This window comes from Ceratotherium simum, chromosome X (assembly GCF_057802395.1).
Source record: "Ceratotherium simum simum isolate JZ-2026a chromosome X, ASM5780239v1, whole genome shotgun sequence".
Classification (NCBI taxonomy): Eukaryota; Metazoa; Chordata; class Mammalia; order Perissodactyla; family Rhinocerotidae; genus Ceratotherium; species Ceratotherium simum.
Genome location: NC_141940.1, coordinates 103821877 through 103842131, shown reverse-complemented (window position 1 = coordinate 103842131; position 20255 = coordinate 103821877). Strand labels below are relative to the sequence as shown.

At 36.8% G+C, this 20255-nt stretch overlaps 1 protein-coding gene across 5 annotated transcripts in view; it reads left to right on the top strand.

Moving 5' to 3' along the window:
* The window catches only part of GK (glycerol kinase), a 75145-nt gene extending 69014 nt beyond the window's left edge, over window positions 1-6131 (top strand). For 4 of the 5 annotated variants that reach the window (XM_087426597.1, XM_004435066.3, XM_004435065.3 and 1 more), the window contains 3 exons: window positions 622-702; window positions 3241-3327; window positions 5148-6131. In XM_087426597.1, coding sequence (XP_087282723.1) covers window positions 622-702; window positions 3241-3327; window positions 5148-5158 — 179 coding nt within the window. In that variant the 3' untranslated portion in view covers window positions 5159-6131. The remainder of the gene's footprint in view (window positions 1-621; window positions 703-3240; window positions 3328-5147) is intronic. The other variant, XM_004435067.2, reaches the window with a different exon arrangement.
* Window positions 6132-20255: the final 14124 nt, after the last annotated feature.

Below are 20255 nucleotides of genomic sequence, written 5' to 3'. Positions count from 1 at the left end.
AAGAGGCTTGAGAGAAGGGTAGCCCCACACGTGGCTGCCTATTGTTAGGAGGAGTACACCCTGTGTGTGGATGTACCAGTGTTCATTTTTGTTTAGTCCTCCTATTGTGGATTTCCACCTTAAGGGAATCCTGTCTCACAGGAATGCCATTTGAATCTTGTGAGAAATCAATATTTGTTAAATCCTTTGGCTGACCAAAAATAATTTTCCTTCTAGTCTTTCCACATTATAGTATGCCCCTCCCCTCAGCCCAAGCTCACACACACACACATGCGTGCACACACACACACAAAGAGAACAGATCAAATGGGATTCCCCTTTCTAATTCATCACCACTCATTTGTAAATGGCCTGGTCTTACCAGGTAGCCTGTCTCCCAATCTCCCTTCACCCTGTAGACCATTCCGAATTTCCCCTCCAACTTCCAAGCAAGCTTCTCTTCCAGTCAGGGGCAGTCACTAGCAACCATACTCTCCCAAATATGAGTCCTGGGAAAGCCCCATGTCAGTTTAATACGTGTAACAATTTGTCAAGAATGCTGAGTGAACGTTAAGTATGGTGCTTAGAACATCTCAGTAAACTACCTTTCATATGTGTGTTTTTCCTACCTTCTATTTCTAGAAAGTGAAATTCGTTATTCTACGTGGAAGAAAGCTGTGATGAAGTCAATGGGTTGGGTCACAACTCAGTCTTCGGAAAGTGGTAAAAATGTTTTTATTATTATTGCCACTTTTTCTTAGTATGTTAAATATCTTATTTAAATGTCTGACCATTTATACTTAGCAAGGCTGCTCTGAAGGAAAGCATTATCATATGTCCAGAGTTTCTAACATTTTGAAAACACTTAAAAGATCTAAACACAAAATGTAAATTCTCAGGTTGATATACATCCTTAACTCTATCCTGCCGTATCTTTTCTTATTAGTTTATTCCTGGTACTTCAATTGATGACTTAGTTTTCTAAAAGTAAAATTATTTCTAGTTTCTTCTTAATGAAAAAAAATCAACTAGAGTCTTTTTTTTTTCCTCTTAATGTCTTACTTGACCTTTTTGGGGGGCTGTCTTCATGACCTGAACCAACTGAAAGCTGTATTAATTTCACGATATATTTCTACTTCCTGGGCTGATTCCAAGTTCTTAGCAAGTGTACGTTATGGGAATTCATTGGAATCAGAGAAGAAGAAATATACCATAGTAAATTAGAGGTGTCCTAATAGATTTAGAAGTGCACTTGGCAGAAAATACAGGACTATTTTTTTCAATCACTTAGGTAGGAAGGTATTTAGCTTAAGTAAACCATTTAGTTGTAAACAGTCTTAAGCTGTCTTTAATATGCCTTTGATATTTAAACAGCCTTAAACATGCCTTTAATATGGCATGATATTTTAATTCTTTGCTAAATGCAAGATATAGAACATAATGAATGGAACAATGGGCAGTAATATATTGAAGCATATACTTTAATGGAGAAGAGTTTATGAATGAAATGTAACCTGCCTTCCAACCCCAAAGTGAGCATAGAACCACTTTTAATGTATCTGGCTTTTAGGAGAAGCTTCTGGAACCATCCACTACCACAGATCACTGTGATCTGTATTTTCAGCCCTGGATGTTCCTATTTGAGGCTTTTGTTTGTTCTCCTAAATAAGCTTAGTATCCTTTTTCTTTAAATCTTTTGTTCTGAGACTCAACTTCCTTTCCAAGCTGGTGGCAAAGCTTTTCTTACTAAGACTGTTTGCAATTTTGAGACCCTCTATAATTAAACTTCTCAATCATGAGTATTTCTCTACCACAGTGCTAGTTGCTGTGCAAGATATAACAGATGTGCGCCACTTCGTCTAGTGGTTGTATTTTTTTCACTCTTGGATGTTAATTTTGAATACACTTCTTTTTTAAAGAATGTTAAATGTTCTAGATATATATTTTTAAATTCAAGAAAAGCATAAATATAAGAAATATTCTTTAAAGGAAGAGATTCGGAGAATCCAGGTTAGAAAATATCAAAACAACCATTATTCTCAGGCAATTTTTATAAGTGTAGATTAATACAATTTAGTTTTTAAGTTACAGTAATATTAATTGTTGGGTGCATTTCCTTATACACCAAATTCTATTTAAAAAAGAAAATGAAACCAGTAGGTTTTGAAATTCATTTTCAGTAGATTAATATAATTCTTCTCTGATAGCCAAAGGATCTATAATTTGAACTTTGGGGGAATTGGCTTGCTCCTGTATCTTTTGGGGAAGAATCAAGAAAGCTAAAATCAATAGCCTCCCAAAAAGTTCTCTCTTTGGCTTTGCCAGTGGAAGGCTTATGTTGGTCTATATGTGCTATGGTAGTCCCCTCTTATCTGCAGGGGACGCGTTCCAAGATCCCTGGTGGATTCCTGAAACCGCGGATAGTACTGAACCTTATGTATACTAGGTTTTTTCCTATGCATACATACCTATGATAAGGTTTAATTTATAAATTAGGCACAGTAAGAGATTAAGAATAGTAACTAATAATAGGGGCCGGCTTGGTGGCACAAGCGGTTAAGTGCGCACGCTCCACTGCGGCGGCCCGGGGTTCACAGGTTCGGATCCCGGGCATGCACCGACGCACCGCTTGTCAAGCCATGCTGTGGCAGCATCCCATATAAAATAGAGGAAGATGGGCACAGATGTTAGACCAGGGCCAATCTTCCTCGGCAAAAAGAGAAGGCTTGGCAACAGATGTTAGCTCAGGGCTGATCTTCCTCACAAAAAAAAAAAAGTGACTAATAATAAAATTGAACAATTATGTGCTGTAATAAAAGTTACATGAATGTGGTCTCTCTCTTAAAATATCTTATTGTACTAATCCTTCTTCTAATGATGTGAGATGGCACAATGCCTGCGTGATGAGGTGAAGTGAAGTGAAGTGAAGTGAATGATGTAGGCATGGTGAGGTAGCATTATTTTGGGACCGTGGTTCACCATGGGTAACGAACCACAGAAAGCCAAACCGCGGATAAGGGGGGACTGCTGTATGTTCTTGGCTACTTGTAGCATGCTATCTGTATTGTTAATTGTCATAAGCCTTCAGTATTGATTATACTTTTGATTTGAAGTAATCACTCTTTGCTAGCTGTTATGAATATACTATTTTTATAACTTATTTTGTTTTGCTGTCATGTGATTCTTAACACAAATATTGTAATTATGTGTCTCTCTTTTGGTTTGCTTGACTGGAATTCCCTTCTACTTGGATGGCCACAGGTGACCCTAGTATCTTCTGTAGTCTACCCTTGGGCTTTTTTATAGTGAGTAGCATGGTAATGTTAATCGGAGCAAGGTACATCTCAGGTCAGTTACTCTTTAAATTAGACAATTTTATTAGTTAGTGTTAATGTATTTGTGTATAACTCAGCAGAAAGTTTTCCATGTTTTTCATTCTTCCTATGCTAAGGAACCTGGAAAGTCCACTAAATGTCTAATTAGTTACCCCAATTAATCTTTTGGGGCAGTCGGAATTAAGGACTGTGACTCTGCTTAACCTCTTTCATTTGTAGTAGATGATGATTTCTTTGAGGGGCTACATTCTGCAGTCAGCTGCAGCAATAAGCAAAAGTGCCAAAATGAAAGGACTTTCCGAGTGACAGATGAAAGTTAAAGTATAATTTTTGACATTAATTAAATTGGCTTTCAAACATACATAAGTTGTTTTTCATACTTATGAAAATCTGCTATGCAGGTCTTAATATCTCAATTCTGGTAAGAGTTTCGGCCAGAGTACGTTAGCAGAGTTTCTGTAAAACTCTAAAACTGGGGAAAATTTAGAGTCACTTTTATTTTAGTTAAAAGAATGTATTTTGTGAGCTCAAGTTTTTAAAATTATTGCTTAAATAAATTGGGGTTGAAGTTAAAACTGAATTATTTTTGCACATTAACTTCTAAATATATTTTTAAAAGTAAAATTGCTCAGCATATTATGAAATACATTGCATAACCTGTGTTACGTGTTAATTTGCATGTAATAATCATTTTTGGAAGCTGTTCCTGATGATAGCTCAATTTTTCTTCAAGTTAATGGGTTAAATGGAAATGACTTGTTCCATATGTTGCCAAGAAAATGAAACATTTTTAAAATCTTCCTAATTAAGGAAAGAGTTAAATTATTTCTCTTAATTAATTAGATGATGGCCTGGGTTTTAAATATAAAATGTAAACTTTTTTGATATGGTGGAACATCTGTTTGTAGAAGTCTGACAAGCCTTAATTCATCAGTTTAGGTCTACCTATATATATGTATATATGTGTGTGTATATATATATATATATGGAATGAAAATTATTTACATCAGCAGAACATTAGATTGTCTTTTGATTAGTGATAAAATGTAGGTTACTTGCATGAGAATTTGAAACTAGATTACCTTTTTTTATATTCATATGCAGGATAAATGTGTTTAAATCTTCTGCTTCCGTAATAACAATACCTTATTTTGGTATTACTGCTTTACATCTTACAAATGGCTTCTGTGTACATAGATCTATACAGAATTAGATGATATCTATTTTCTTGCTTCTCGAGAATGTTTGGTGAAAGAATACAAATATTCCCCAGAAGAATTGTAATTTGAATTTATAAAGAAACTTATATGCTGTTTTAGGAGAAGTTCTGTTATTTTTTTATTATCCTGAGGGTTTTCTTTGGCTGCATAATGATGGTCTGGAAAAGGAAAGAAAAAAACATAGCAGCTGAATGTTTTCATTGATTTTTTTTTCCTTCTCTTTTCCCTTGGTACCATGACAGGATGAAAAAGCCTGGTCTCTATGAAAATTGAAACATGTAGCATATCTCTACACTACAGAATACATTAAGTGTGCAAATTCCTAAGCTTCCAACATGGATATGATTACCATCTTTAGGCTCTCTCTTGGTAACATATACTGAGATTTGAGAACAGTGGGGATTGCTTGCCTTGGTAAACAATTAGCAATAGTGTTAATATTTGCTAATTTTGGAATTGGCCCAGTTATTTTTGTTGCATTTTAACTGTGAAGCAATATTTAGAAATCATATGGAATTTCTAGCTCAATAAATGATTAGGTAGTCTGCATTGCTTTAACTCCTGAATTGCATGTATGTTATTATTGACATATCGTTTTTGTCCCCCATTTTAGGTATCCCATAAATAATACCAACTCATGGATTCCACAGATGCGAGCTCTTCATCTAATGAGAGAATCCAGCGGTTGTCTCTTAGTGTGATGACACTATTCATAGACTCTGATTTTATTTATAAGCCACTCGCTGCATGACCCTCCAAGTAGACCTGTGGCTTGAAATAAAGAAAATGCAGCAGAAAGAATGCTATAGAAACATTTGGTGTGTTTTTTAACATCAACAGTTAAGATTGGACCAGCCACCTTTGGGGCTGACCCTTCTTTTGCCATCCCTTCCTGCCCCATTCCCTCTAAGATCTAAGAAGAATTCAGATCCTGTCCATTGGAATCTTTCATCAAACATCTTCGAACGCTCATGGGCCAGGATTTGATTCTCTGCAGCACACACACTTGATTAAAGGTTTATTACTAACAGGCTAAAAATGAGCGACTTTTTGTTTGTTTCTTTTTAATAGACCCCCAAGAGTCCTCTTTTCTGCATATTAGGGAGACCACAGCATCTTCACTGAATGTTTAAATGGAAACCTCTACTAAATTCTTAAAATGGAAATTTAGTACTCTCGTAGCTTAGATATTTTTCTGAAAAGTATTTGCTAAAGCTGAAATTCTTTGGACATTTTATATGGTCTCACTAATTACACTGAATTGCTGTCTGGATCTTATAGGGAAGGACACTTTTTCCTTTTTTTTCCATCTCTCCTTTTTGTATTTTTTACTTTGTATGTGTAACATACATGCCTATATATTTTATATACTGAGGGTAGCCCATTTATAAATTAAGAGCACATTGTATTCAGTAGGTTTATTGGGGCTGGTCTTAAGTGGACCACTATGTGTAGAAATATTTTGGGGAAAACACTGTACACATTTTTGGACAACAGTTATGCATATTATTTACCAGGAGAAACTTTTTCTTAAAGAGCCAACATTGAAAATTTAAGTATATGTTCTCTGTCAATAAAAAAATGTACTTTATTGTGACTTCAACTATATTTTTTATATCTTACCATTTTATTTGTTTTAGCTGGATGTATGCTTTAAAAAAAACCTGTGGAATACTACAGTAAATATTGTTTTCAAACACAAGCACTAGTACATATAAAGTTATTTTCCTTTGTCATAATTTTAGACATATTTGGGATCCTTTTGAAGAGATGTCAAAAAAGTTTAAAAACTTAAGTAGAATAAAACCTTAGTAATAAAGCCAAGAATCTCTTTTTATCTAAATATGTTATCAGTTGCTGATAAGCAATTATTTCTATTTGGAATGACAGAGAATTATTTCTTCTTACTGTCATTATAACTGAAAAAAATGTTTATTATTAGAAATGAATTCCAATGAAACCAAGAATTTCTCAAAATATTTAGTATTACGTGTTATAAAAACTTACCTAATCTAGCTGCTTAATGTCAATCTAAAAAATATTTTTAAATTAATTTGTTTACTACAAATAAGAAAATAGTGCCTCCCAATTATTTTCTTCAGTCAGTGCTGAAAATGGCAAAATATTTATATATTAATATAAAAGATTTTGTTTTGTTTGGAATTAATGATAGTTTGCATTTGCAGTTCTGATTGTACTGTTTCTACATTATTGAATCTGCTGGGTTTTATTGATGCAGCTGCCAATTTAGTGAGATAAATATTATAGAAAGGTATCATGAGATTATTACTTCGTGGCAAGGGTACTTTTTAACATAATTATGTTTCTACAAAGGTAGGTTGAGTTAATTGTAAATAATTGTGAAAATCACTGTTCAAATAATTTTAAGATTAATTTTCTATAAATTGCAATATTTATAAATGTTTGAAATTGTACACATTGATATTTAATGATAAATGTACTTAAAATAAATTGACCCCTCATTCTTACTTGCATTTCTCATTTACAGACTAGAGCTTAGATCAAAGTTAAATTAAGAAAGATATTTCAGGAAACGTGATACTCAACTGTTAGCCCTTGATCAGGCACATTCTGTAGAATTAACCAACAGCTGAAGAAATAGTTTCTGGAATGATGAGCACCTTAATCATTCTATTAGAAAAGACTACACTGTGCCATCTCAGCATCCAGGAAATACCCTGGCGAGGTCAGCAGCCATTGTCATTAGGGTCTCACGTGGCTAACCGGGACCTTCTACTGGTTTCTCTCTGCCTGGATTAGTCGGTGGAGTCAAGTGCGCCGTTGTTCTCTCAACTTGATAGCCAACACCTCAATCTTTTGTTCTCCAACTAATCAGTAACATACGTAACGCATCTTTGCTTCTGTAATAATATCTTAGAATTTTTTAGCGTGTTTCTTTTGAAATGCCCAAAGCTCAATTCTTTGGTTTATGGGTATTTTGTATCATTTGGGAATGAAGAATGATAGCTATTTAGGAGAAACCACCAAACAAAAGATGTCATAGCATAGAAACTAGCAGCACTGACAATAGAATAGGTAGTATTTACCTCATAGTGTCTACCTAATAGGGAATAGAAGTACAAAAATTGCTATTTTTTTATTTTATTGAGGTCATAATAGTCTATAACATTGTGAAATTTCAGTTGTACATTATTATTTATCAATCACCGTATATATGTGCCCCTTTACCCCTTATGCCCACCCGCCAACCCCCTTCCCCTCTGGTAACCACTAATCTGTTCTCTTTGTCCATGTGTTTGTTTGTCTTCCACATATGAGTGAGATCATGTGGTGTTTGTCTTTCTCTGTCTGGCTTATTTCGCTTAACATCATACTCTCCAGGTCTATCCATGTTGTTGCAAATGGGACAATTTTGTCTTTTTTATGGCTGAGTAGTATTCCATTGTGTGTGTATATATATATATATATATATATATATATACACACACACACACACCACATCTTCTTTATGCATTCATCAGTTGATGGGCACTTGGGTTGCTTCCACATCTTGGCTATTATGAATAATGCTGGAATGAACATAGGGGTGCATAAGTCTCTTTGAATTGTTGATTTCAAGTTCTTTGGATAAATACCCAGTAGTGGGATAGCTGGGTCGTATGGTATTTCTATTCTTAAAAAATTGCTTTTTTAAATAGTTTTAATGTGGTATAATTGATATACAGAGAACTGTACATATTTAATATATACAATTTGATGAGTTTGGACATATGCATGCACCCATGATACCATCACCACAATCAAGGTAATAAACATATCCATCACCTCCCAAAGCTTCCTTGTGCCCCCTTTTTTTTTTTCAATTGGTAAGAATGCTTAACATGAGATCTACCCTCTTCAATTTTTAAGTGTACAATAGCATATTGTTAACTATAGGCACTATGTTGTACAGCAGATCTCTAGAACTTATTCATCTTGCATAGCTGAAACTACACCAGTTGTTTGTTTTTTGAAGAGCAATTTTTTGTTTCTCACTACCCCCAGCCCATGGCCACCACCCGTCTCCTTTGTGTTTCTATGAGTTTAACTATTTTAGATTCCACACATAAGTGAGATCATACAGTATTTGTCTTTCTCTGTCTGGCTTATTTCACTTAGCATAATATCTTCCAGGTCCATCAATGTTGTTATAAATGGTAGGGTTTTCTTCTATTTTAAGGCTGAAAAAACTCTCAAAAGTATTTCCTGAGATTTCCCTGTCATCAGATTTAGTGAAAATGACCCATTAAATTAAATTTGGGGACTATGAAGATAAATATCCTGAGAGGCAGAAGATAGGTTAAAAACAAGTTGCTCAACTAGACTAGTAACTTTATTTGCCAGTTTTCATCCTATTTCAAATAACTAGTTCTATCTGACAGCATAATAGTTGAGAGGATGACAATATTTTATTTTAAAAGGCAGCCTCAGGCCTTTTTCGATTTTCCTGGTTAGTGTTAAAATTAAGTAGCTGCTTTTATTCCTCATTATTAATCTTGATATTATTTATCTCATTGGTTGCTTATTATTGTATGACATTTACAAGTAGATTTCATAAATATCAAATCATTTAAATCGTCACCAGAACATTCATCAAAGGGAGACTGCTTAAATAAACTATGGTACAGCCACACAATCGAAAATGTGTAGCTTTAGAAAAGAATGAGGACACTGTCTAGAAACAGGGAAACATACCCAGAATAAGTGAAAAAGCAAGGTACAGAGGAGTGCGTAAGATGCTACCTTTCTATTTAAAAAAGAGAGAGAAAAGTAGGACGTTCGCCTGTGCTGGAAGGACACATAAGAAGCTGTTAATAGTGTTTACCTGCTGGATCAGAAAACAGTGATAATCAGGCATGTGGGAGACGGGTGGGAAAATCTTTTCACTACATGTATATTTGAACCATGTTAATTATTAGTATGTATAATATTGAACCATGTTAGTGTATTAACTATTTACAAAACTAATTTTAAATTTTCTAACTTAAATTCAGAGGTCATTGTACATGAATGTTCATGGCAGCAATATTCATAATAGCCAAAGAGAGGAAACAACCCAAATTTCTATCAGTTGATGAATGGATAAACAAAAGGTGGTATAGCCATACAGTGGAATATTATTTAACCAAAGAAAAGAATGACGTGCTGATCCATGCTACAACATGGATGAACCTTGAAAACTATGCAAAGTGAAAAAAGCCATGCACAAAAAGCCACATATTATATGAGTCAATTTATATGAAATGTCCAGAATAGACAAATCCATAGAGACAGAAAATAGATTAGTGGTTGCTAGACTCTGGGAAGGAGAGGAAATGGGAAGTGACTGCTTATGGGGACAGGGTTTCTTTTGCGGTGATGAAAATGTTTTGGAATTAGAAGGTGGTGATGGTTGTACAACTTTGTGAATATACTAAAACCCACAGAATTATACACTTTAAAGGAGGGCATTTATGATATATGAATTATATCTTAATAAAAATGTAATTTAAAAAATTCGGATGTCATCAGTTAGTGAACCACAGGCCAAATTCACCCAACAGGCTTGTTTAAAACAACAACAAAATTATTTTTTATTTGCATTTATGTAAAATAAACATATATGACCAGTCCCTGATGGCATGTGAGCTTGTAATTCCTGAAATGAGCCCTCTGAAAGAAATGAATTTTATTTACTCCTGGAAAAATGGAGGTTAATAAATTCAACTCTTGTTTATTCCACTTCCACTGTTTTTCAAGCATTTAATATTGGAAATAAGAAAAATGCTTTAGTCACTAATACATAAAAAATTATGATAAAACAGAAGATGTGGCCTTCCATTCATCTTCCCAGGGGTTTTCATCGTCTGTCCAATAGAATATACTGGTATTATTGGATGCAGCTGACTCATTTCCCCCAAAGACTTGATAAATGAGGAGGCAGTCTTCTGAAAGTATTAACCAAAATATATTAACATAATTAGCAGTAACTTGACTTTCCCCAAATTGGAAACTTTTATCTATGCCGTTTCTTAATTTCCTTAAAGGTTTAATTTCATCTGTTCATCATCCTCTTTCTCTCCAAACTCAATTTAAAGCTTCAGCCTTTAGTTAGTTTACTACCACATCTTTTTCTTTACTACAAAACTTATAGGAAGAAACAATAGGTCTGACTGTATTCTACCTCTTCAGTTAGTTATGAGTCTCATTCAAATGGCATTAATATATGCAAGTTCACACTCTACGTCACTGGTTTCTCAGCAGCCCAGGGAGCTCTTTTTAAAACGGGCATTCCTGTCCATTTTATTTTTTTGATCAGATTGTTTGGAAATAAGAGTAATAAGTGCTCTTAGAAAAATTGGAAAATAAAAGAGGTTAGAAAAAAGAGTAGAAAATCATTCATAGTCCTAAAATAATGCCTGTAAAAAATAAAAATAATGCCTGTAGTTATTTTGATTTTTTCCCAAACTTTGAGTATTTTCATAGATCTTTAATGGTCATAAACTTCATATAAAAATTTTAATATGCAAAACAATACAAGGTATCATGTATATGGACACATACAGGTGAACTAGAACTATAGAACTTGCATAGGGATGGTGGATACCAAGTTTAGGATGGTGGTTACCTCTAGAAGTGAGAGGATGGAATCAGGGAAGACTTCACTGGAAGCTGAAAAGTTGTGTTGCCTAAAAAATTAAAGGCGCTAAAGCAAATACTTCTGAGTGATGGGTACACATGTATTTACTATATTCTCTACTTTTCTGTATACTTGAAATACTTCATAATAAAAAGATAAGGCATATTACCCTCCTAATTCTATGTAGCCAAGTCCATCATTCACTGTCAATTAGTACAATTTTGTTTATCCTGACAGCCTTCCCAATTCAAAGGGTTGACATCTTATTGATCTGGCACAATTATTTCAAGCACCTCATATAAAGTATCAATATACAGAAGTAATGTGTATTAGAAATTACATTCTTGCCTAGCCAATTACTTATTATGAACTGAATTTAGAAGACTCAAAAAAAAATACCCATTTGTCTGATTTCCTATATAGTACCTTCCACAGATTTTAATAAGTAACTGCACTGCTGTAAGCCCACCACATGTATAATTACATATTAAGGCTAGAAAATTTCTGGACAGAAAAGTCAACTTGACACTTTAAAGTTCAATGTCAAGGGGAAAAATCATTGTGATCATTATATTGGATTTTTAAGTCAGGCACAAGACCTGTTTTATTGTATTCCAGGTTCTAGTTCATTACAGTTGAAAGAAAGCACTAAATAATAAAATTGGATGGACATGCGTTTAAAAGACCACAAAGACGTGGATAAAATAGAATGGTAGGGTAACAATCGAAATGACTAACACCTGCTATGGAAGGGAACCGGGCTCTGAAACGGAACAGTTACCCAGTTTCACCTGGGCTGAGGGGTTTTCCTGTTATGGCTTGGTATTTCACTTCTCTTTGCTCATACTCAGTGAGATGTTACTGCTAGTTAGTTGCTTTGTCTAATAGATTTGAAAGGAAGAGACATAACTAATGACAAACAAAACAGATTGTTCTATGGCTTTTCAATGTTACCTTTAAGTATCCATCCCACAGACTGGGTTAATTCTCTAATTCTATTTGTTAAATATGTGTTTATATGTGTATCCTGCAGGGATACACACCTACCCCCCAACACACACACATACACATGGAGTACATATTTTTGTTCAGTCTGATGACATTTGAGTTTAAGAGGGATTCTTACTTTCTATTAAGTAAGTACATTTAGAATAAACAAAACCAGAGCTATTCTTTTCTCTATGAGTTGCAGACTGGATGATAAAAATTATTGGAGGGAAATTTTGTCAGGTCTCTAGTGTGACTATGTGTTCATCAGAACCACCGGGAGCCCCTTCCCTCCCTCTCCAAGAGAGGCACACGTGTATGTCAGGCCTGGACAGGGCCATGCCTGTAACACACAGGGCTTCTTATACACTGAAGCCTGTTGCTGCTTATTACCGTTTCCTAATTAATTTGGACTACTGTGTTTGACTAACTGAACTGTACTCACTGGTAACCACATGGGTCTTCCAAAAAGAAGGCTGCCTTTCAAAACGCAAGAAAGGAAATTCTCACTGCATACTCCTCCCCAGATCCTTGGCTTGAGCCAAGTGACTGTGTAGTTCAAGCCAGGGATTTCTGTCCTACCACTGGAAGAAGGACTGGTGAAGCTACAAGTGCTAACATAGGTTTCTTTCATCTGATGATGGGAGACAGGACTGCAAATTTAATGGTTGTGAGATTTTTTTATAGAGTTATGTTTTAGATACCGTAAAGCCAATATTGATTATAACATGGACAGATGCTGAACCGTTTCGGCTAAATGTCTCAAATTTCTAATCACAATTTATCAAGTAATGTGTAGCATACAAGATTCCCCTATCTTTTCTAAGTCCATTACTTGTAGTCTAAAGTCTTTTATCCGCTTGCTATAGGCCATGTAGATACAGGATCTAGTGACTTGGTTATCTATTGAAAAGCCAGTTTCTTGTTAGAAACAAATTCAACCACTAGGTGGCGCTGCTTTCCACAGTCCGGCTGTCTGTCTACTCAGGCATCCTTCGCATCAGCGTGTACTGCAAAAGTTGCTCCAGTACTCGTTTTTGGTAATCATAGTTAAATGAAAGCATTGTGGTGACCCTGAGAGATGTCCAGCTTTCATGCCAGGCTCATAAAAACCAAAGGCATAAGTAAAGCCGTCGATCCATTTACACTTTCCTGCACTTTGCTTTTCCTTAGATTTTTCAGCTCATCATAAAAGTCATATTTAAGATAATTCTCTTCATAATCTATAATTTAACATTTAATAATTATTTAAAAACTGGAATATCTCTGCTAATTACACATTATATACTCATAAATTTATTCAATCATAAACATCTTAGTTACAGGTTATTTTCTTAAAAGCTATTTTTAAACACCTCTGTTCATAGTTCATAGTTGACTCTTGGGATGACATAGTAGAATCAACCAATTCCAAGGAGGGGCCGGCCCCGTGGCTTAGCGGTTAAGTGCTCGTGCTCTGCTGCTGGCAGCTCAGGTTCGGATCCCTGGCGCTCACTGAAGCACCGCCAGTGCTTCTCCAGCCATGCTGAGGCCGCGTCCCACATACAGCAACTAGAAGGATGTGCAGCTATGACATACAACTATTTACTGGGGCTTTGGGGAGAAAATAAATAACTAAATAAAAATTATAAAAAAAAAAACAATTCCAAGGCAAAATTGTGCCTCCATTATTTTCCCAATATCAACCAAACTATCTTTTATTCTTCATTGTTTTTTCCTTTCACCTATTTGGTTCTAGAAAATTATAATCTTTTTTTTTTAATTTATTTTTTGTGAGGAAGATCAGCCCTGAGCTAACATCCATGCCAATCCTCCTCTTTTTTTGCTGAGGAAGACTGGCCTTGGGCTAACATCCGTGCCCATGTTCCTCCACTTTATATGGGACGCTGCCACAGCATGGCTTGACAAGCGGTGAGTTGGTGCACACCCAGGATCTGAACCCGGGCCACCAGCAGCAGAGCACACGCACTTAACGGCTATGCCATGGGGCCAGCCCCCAGAAATAATCTCTTTTTAAAACAATCCACAAACATAATCAAATCAAGACAAAATTTTGTTAATGGTACTTTATGTTGATGCCATCATTATTATTGTCTCAATACCAAGCAAATCTTTTTTAACTCCATTATCATTGTCATTAGCTTTTTACATATTAAATTTACAAAGTTATTAAGAAAATATTCTTTATTACTATAATCCATCAGCATTTTGATCATGTACTAAGCACCATAGGCACTTTAGCATCCAAATATAATAAAACTTAACTAATTTTGAAAATGGTGAATAATTTAATTTATAGAATATTTTGTAGTAAAAACATTTTTCACATAGTTTTATAAGGCAAAGTGTATACTTTGAAAAAACAATAGATTCATATCAATGTTAATAAGCTACAAATAGGATTAAATTCCTTTAATCATAAAACAGTTATTGAGCTGACAATTTTAACACCCTAATTCCTTAGGCGTCTTTTGGGTAAGAGTATTTTAAATTGATTTTTTAAAAAAATTTTTTATTGCAGTAACATTGGTTTATAACGTTGTATAAATTTCAGGTGTACATCATTATACTTCTATTTCTGCATAGATTACATCATGTTCACCACCCAAATACTAATTACAACGCATCACCGCACACATGTGCCTAATTATCCCTTTCACCCTCCTCCCTCCCCCCTTCCCCTCTGGTAACCACCAATCCATTGTCTGTCTCTGTGTGTTTGTTTATTGTTGTTATTATCTACTACCTAATGAAGAAAATCAAACCGTATTTGACCTTCTCCCTCTGACTTATTTCACTTTGCATAAAACCCTCAATGTCCATCCATGTTGTCACAAATGGCTGGATTTTTTTCATATAAAATAAGACATTTTTAAAAGAAATTTCTTTGAATATACTACTCTAAAAAGAATCATAAACTACTTCTTTGGAATTGAGTAATACAAATTAATTTTTGTCTAAGAGAAGTAAAGATATTTTGCTTTGCATTGTACTATTGGTGAGAAATTTTGTTGTAAATGTATAGATGCTAAAAATACACAAGCGGGAAGGCATAGTCAAAGAGATTGTCTTGCTCCCAAAACTTTTTTTGGAGCTCTGCTATGGAAAGACATTAAAAAGGTTTTTATCCAAAACATGTGAGTAGGATGTTAACTTGAAATAACGTGAATAGCCTTAGAGTTATACTGTTCCCTTCTCTGTACTCAGGTTTCGAGGTTAAAGAATAATGAGTTTCATTTCTAAAATTGCTTTTAGTGGAGCTAATTTTAGTCTCCTTGGGGAAAGGATTGGAGAAAGGAAGGTAGAGTTTTCTTACTACGCTTCAGTGATCAATTGACTTTAGTATATCCAAGTGAACTTGGCCATTCTAACCATGTATGCTTAAAGATTTTTCTGAAATCAAAAGGAAAAAAGGATTAAAATCCAATTCTGGGCCGGCCCCGTGGCTTAGCGGTTAAGTGCACGTGCTCTGCTGCTGGCGGCCCTGGTTCAGATCCCGGGCGTGCACCGACGCACCGCTTCTCCAGCCATGCAGAGGCCGCGTCCCACATACAGCAACTAGAAGGATGTGCAGCTATGACATACAACTATCTACTGGGGCTTTGGGGGAAAAATAAATTAAAAAAAATAAAATTATAAAAATCCAATTCTGCCATCAAATACTTGGTTACTAAAGTAAAATATACTTAGATTATTAACAAACTTTATGTAAATACCTTCTCAAAATAATGAATAACAACAAATTGTGAGTGACGTTTTCAACATGAAAATTTCAGTTTAGGGTGCTTACAGTTTTTTATAGTGAGCTGGGTGTTATAGGTTATCTATTGCTGCATAAGAGACTTCCCCAAAACTTTGTAGCTTAAAACAACAATTATTTTCTTGATCGCAATTCTGTGGACCATCAATTTGGCCTGGCTCAGTGGGGCAGTTCTTCTGTTGGTCTCGCTTGGATCTACCATGGGCCTACAGTCAGATGACCAGTTGGCTGGGGGCTGGCTGGCTCGCTTGACTTCACTCACACATCTGGCAGTTAACTGAGGTTGCTGGCCAGAGCACCTAAGTTGTTTTCCATGTTGTCTATCCAGCAGGATAGCTCAGACTTCTTCACATGGTGGCTGGGTTCCAAGAGGGCAAGAGCAGAAGTTGTAAGGCCTCTTGAGGCCTTGACTTGGGAAGTCCTACAATGTCACTGCCACTGTTTTCTATTGGTCAAAGCAAATCATCAGTCAGGCCTAGATTCAACAGACGGGAAAATAGATTCCACCTCTTGATAGGAAGAGTTGCAGACAGTTTGTGGCCATATTTATCTGTCACACTAGGTTATTCAGATCAACCTTCTCACTGAAAATGTCAAAATAATACTTCAAAAGTATTGAAGAGCTAAAAAGACAGTGGTAAACTCTCAGGCCAATTTTTAATTTTTGGATGATAGCCTGTGCCCAGAGATATAAGCTGTCAGAGCACCAAAGATGAATAGGCTTCACATTTGGGATCCAGAAGTCCAGGACCAAGATGCATTGAAAATATAGCAAGTCTTGTAGGTAGGAGATTCTTCATCATTACAGAGGGACCCAAAAAGACTTATACCTCCAGGATAAGGTCTGGATCTACCCCCTCGCTCTCTAGCCCAGGAGACTACAGAGAAGGCTTCCTTGGCTTTCAGCGGAGCTAGAAAAGAAGAAAGAGAAGGAAAAGAATCCCTGAGAAGTTGTTGGCACATGCCTGCCTCATTCAAATTTGTACCCCGGGGACTCACAGCCTCAATGAGCCTGGTCCCTCAAGCCCTGAACTTGGTTGGTGCAATCTGGACTTGAAGTGCTCCCTGGTGTCTGACCTAATGAAATCACAAAGCCTCTCCATTCTAGGCCTTTGGAGGCCACCAGAAATAATTTCCCTAAGGCAATAACCAGTGTGGAGTCAAAGATAGCACTAGAAGACAAAGCATCATGAAAGAGAACCTGGTACCAGCCCTGTGGCATAGTGGTTAAGTTGGCGCACTCTGCTTTGGTGGCCCAGGGTTCAAAGTTTTGGATCCTGGGCACAGACCTACGCACTGCTTATCAAGCCATGCTGTGGCAGGCATCCCACATATAAAGTAGAGGAAGATGGGCATGGATGTTAGCCCAGGGCTAATCTTCCTCAGCAAAAAGAGGAAGGCTGGCAACAGATGTTAGCTCAGGGCTAATCTTCCTCACCAAAAAAAAAAAAAAAAAGAGCGAGAGAGAGAACCTGCTAAAATAATAGCAGGGATTTTTACAATTTTAGATGTTATCAGACAAGTTTCAAGAAATACATGACAAACTTGAAAACATCTGCAAAGCAGGTTTGAAAAAGAATCAAACCTGAAATTCTATGAATGAAAAATTCAATAACCAAAATAAAGAACGTTGTGGATGTATTGAACAACAAATTGGACACATCAGAAGAGAAAATTAGTAAACTGGAAGGTAGATCAGGACAAATTATCCAGTGTGGAGCACAGAAAGAAGAGAAGGTGGAAAATCTCTGCCAGCCCAATGGGGAGTTCTGGATTGAAGATTGCCTGTTAGAGGAGCCCCACATTGGGCAGAAATGACCAGGCCTGAGTACCACCGCCTGCTCAGTCATTGGCCAGGGGTACCCTGAGAAAATCATGAGCTCGGTTCAAAAACTAAGAAGGATCCTGGGCCGGCCCGGTGGCTTAGCGGTTAAGTGCCCACACTCCGCTACTGGTGGCCCAGGTTCAGATCCCGGGCGCACACCGATGCACCGCTTGTCTGGCCATGCTGAGGCCGTGTCCCACATACAGCAACTAGAAGGATGTGCAACTATAACATACAACTATCTACTGGGGCTTTGGGGAACAAAAAAGAAAGGAGGAGGATTGGCAATAGATGTTAGCTCAGAGCTGGTCTACCTCAGCAAAAAGAGGAGGATTAGCATGGATGTTAGCTCAGGGCTGATCTTCCTCACACACACACACAAAAACAAACTAAGAAGGATCTTGAAGGAGCCAACAGTGGGAAGCTATCAGCTAAATGCACCCCTCACAGGTGGGCAGAGCCCCTTCCATGCCTGCCACAAACATCATAAAAAAGTGAAAACACCAGTCAGAGAGTGGGAAAATATTTGCATCACACATATATGCCCAAGAACTTGTATCTAGAGTGTAAAGAAACTTCTCTAAATCGGTGAGAAAATGGCAGACAACCCAATTTAGAAAAACGGTTAGAAGAATGGAACAGGCACCTCAACAAAGAGGAAAGCCCAAAGGCTCTACTATCTTTTTTAGGGAGGCATTTATAGGTAGTAAAACTATTAAAAATGCAAGGGAGTGATTAACATTGAAGTCAGAATAGTGGTAACCTGTGGAATTCTGTAGAGGGGGTTGTGGTTGGGCAGTGTCTTAGTCAGCTCAGGCTGCTATAACAAAAATACCATAGACTATACTCCCAGGTACCCATTACCGAGCTGCAAGAATTGGTCCACGTTTTGCCAACCTTGTTCCATTGTTCCCACCGAATGCCTTTTTCTTCCTTCCTTCCTTCCTTGCTTCCTCCTTTCCTTCCTTTCTAGAATCTTTTAAGGCAAATTCCAAACATCATGTCATTGCATCCGTAACACATCAGTATGCATTTCTAACCTAAAGGTTTGTTTTTGTTTTGTTTTGTTTTTATATAATCTCCTTGCCTTTAAATTAGTTAATACTATTTCTGCTTTGACTAGATAATTTGTTGAACAATTAGAGTGTCTTTTGTTGCTGCTGTATGTTTTTTTCCTTTTAACACTTGGAGGGCTTTATGCTTGGGTGGAGGGGAAGGGATAAATGCTTCTGAGGGCAGTGAGTGAGGAAAGAAAGAAAGGAGACAGAGCCCTCAGTCCCCACTGGAGGAGAGACTCATGTTCTTCTCCCAACAGAGACTCAGGGAGGGAACTTCAGAGGCCTCTTGGGTAGGCAGGAGTGGGGAGGAGCAGATGGTGGAGTGGTGCTAAAGGAGGACGATCCTAGGACTAGAATCTCTCCCAGGAACAGACAAGCTCCCCGAATCCCTAAAGGCGCCTTAGAGAAGTTGAGTGATTTGCCCAAGGTCAAAGAGCAACAGAATTCAGACTCACCCCCAAGTGTATCAGACTCTAAAGCCAACACTCTTAACCACTCTACCAGACTTAGTTAACATCATTGACTCTCTTCTGATCATGATTAACTGTTGTCCCACCATAAGCATTTCTGGGGCCAAAAGCTGGATGATGTACACATTCAGAAATGTTACCAAAAACTGGTAGTGGGACAGTAGATGGTCAAGTGCAATTCAACCACCTCCTTGAAATTCTACTGGGTTAGCTTTTTTTGTGTGTGTGTGTGAGGAAGATCAGCCCTGAGCTAACATCCATGCCAATCCTCCTCTTTTTGCTGAGGAAGACTGGCCCTGGGCTAACGTCCGTGCTGATCTTCCTTCACATTTTTTTTTTATATGGGACGCCGCCACAGCATGGCCTGACAAGCAGTGCATTGGTGTGCCCGGGATCCGAAACCGGGCCACCAGCAGCAGAGTGCACGCACTTAACCGCTACACCACGGGGCCAGCCCCAGGGTTAGCTTTGATTCCACATTATAATCTATGACACAGGCTTGCCTCCCAGAAATGTGGCCCACTTGCACTCAACAAAGTTACCATGATGAATATTTGCTTGCAAGCCTTTATTTTCTTTCTATATTCTTTTTTTCTTTTTATTGTGGTAACATTGGTTTACAACATTGTATAAATTTCAGGTGTACATCATTGTTCTTCTAGTTCTGCATAGATTACATTATGTTCACCACCCAGATACTAATTGCAATCCAAGCCTTTATTTTCTATTCAGTAACCTCTGCCATTAATATTTATTATTAATCCATAAAGCATACATAATTGTACCTAAGTAAGTGATCCTAAATTAGCAAATTCCTATCCATCAACCACAGAAGATTTATTTGTTCTAGGAGTAATGCATTTTTTTATCACGGATTTTCTGGGGGGATTTCAGAGCTTCTTTTCATGGCCATTGCTTCTCAAATAACTGGCCAAATAGCCTGAGCAGCCTTTGCAAGTGCTAGATGTTTGATAAATGTCT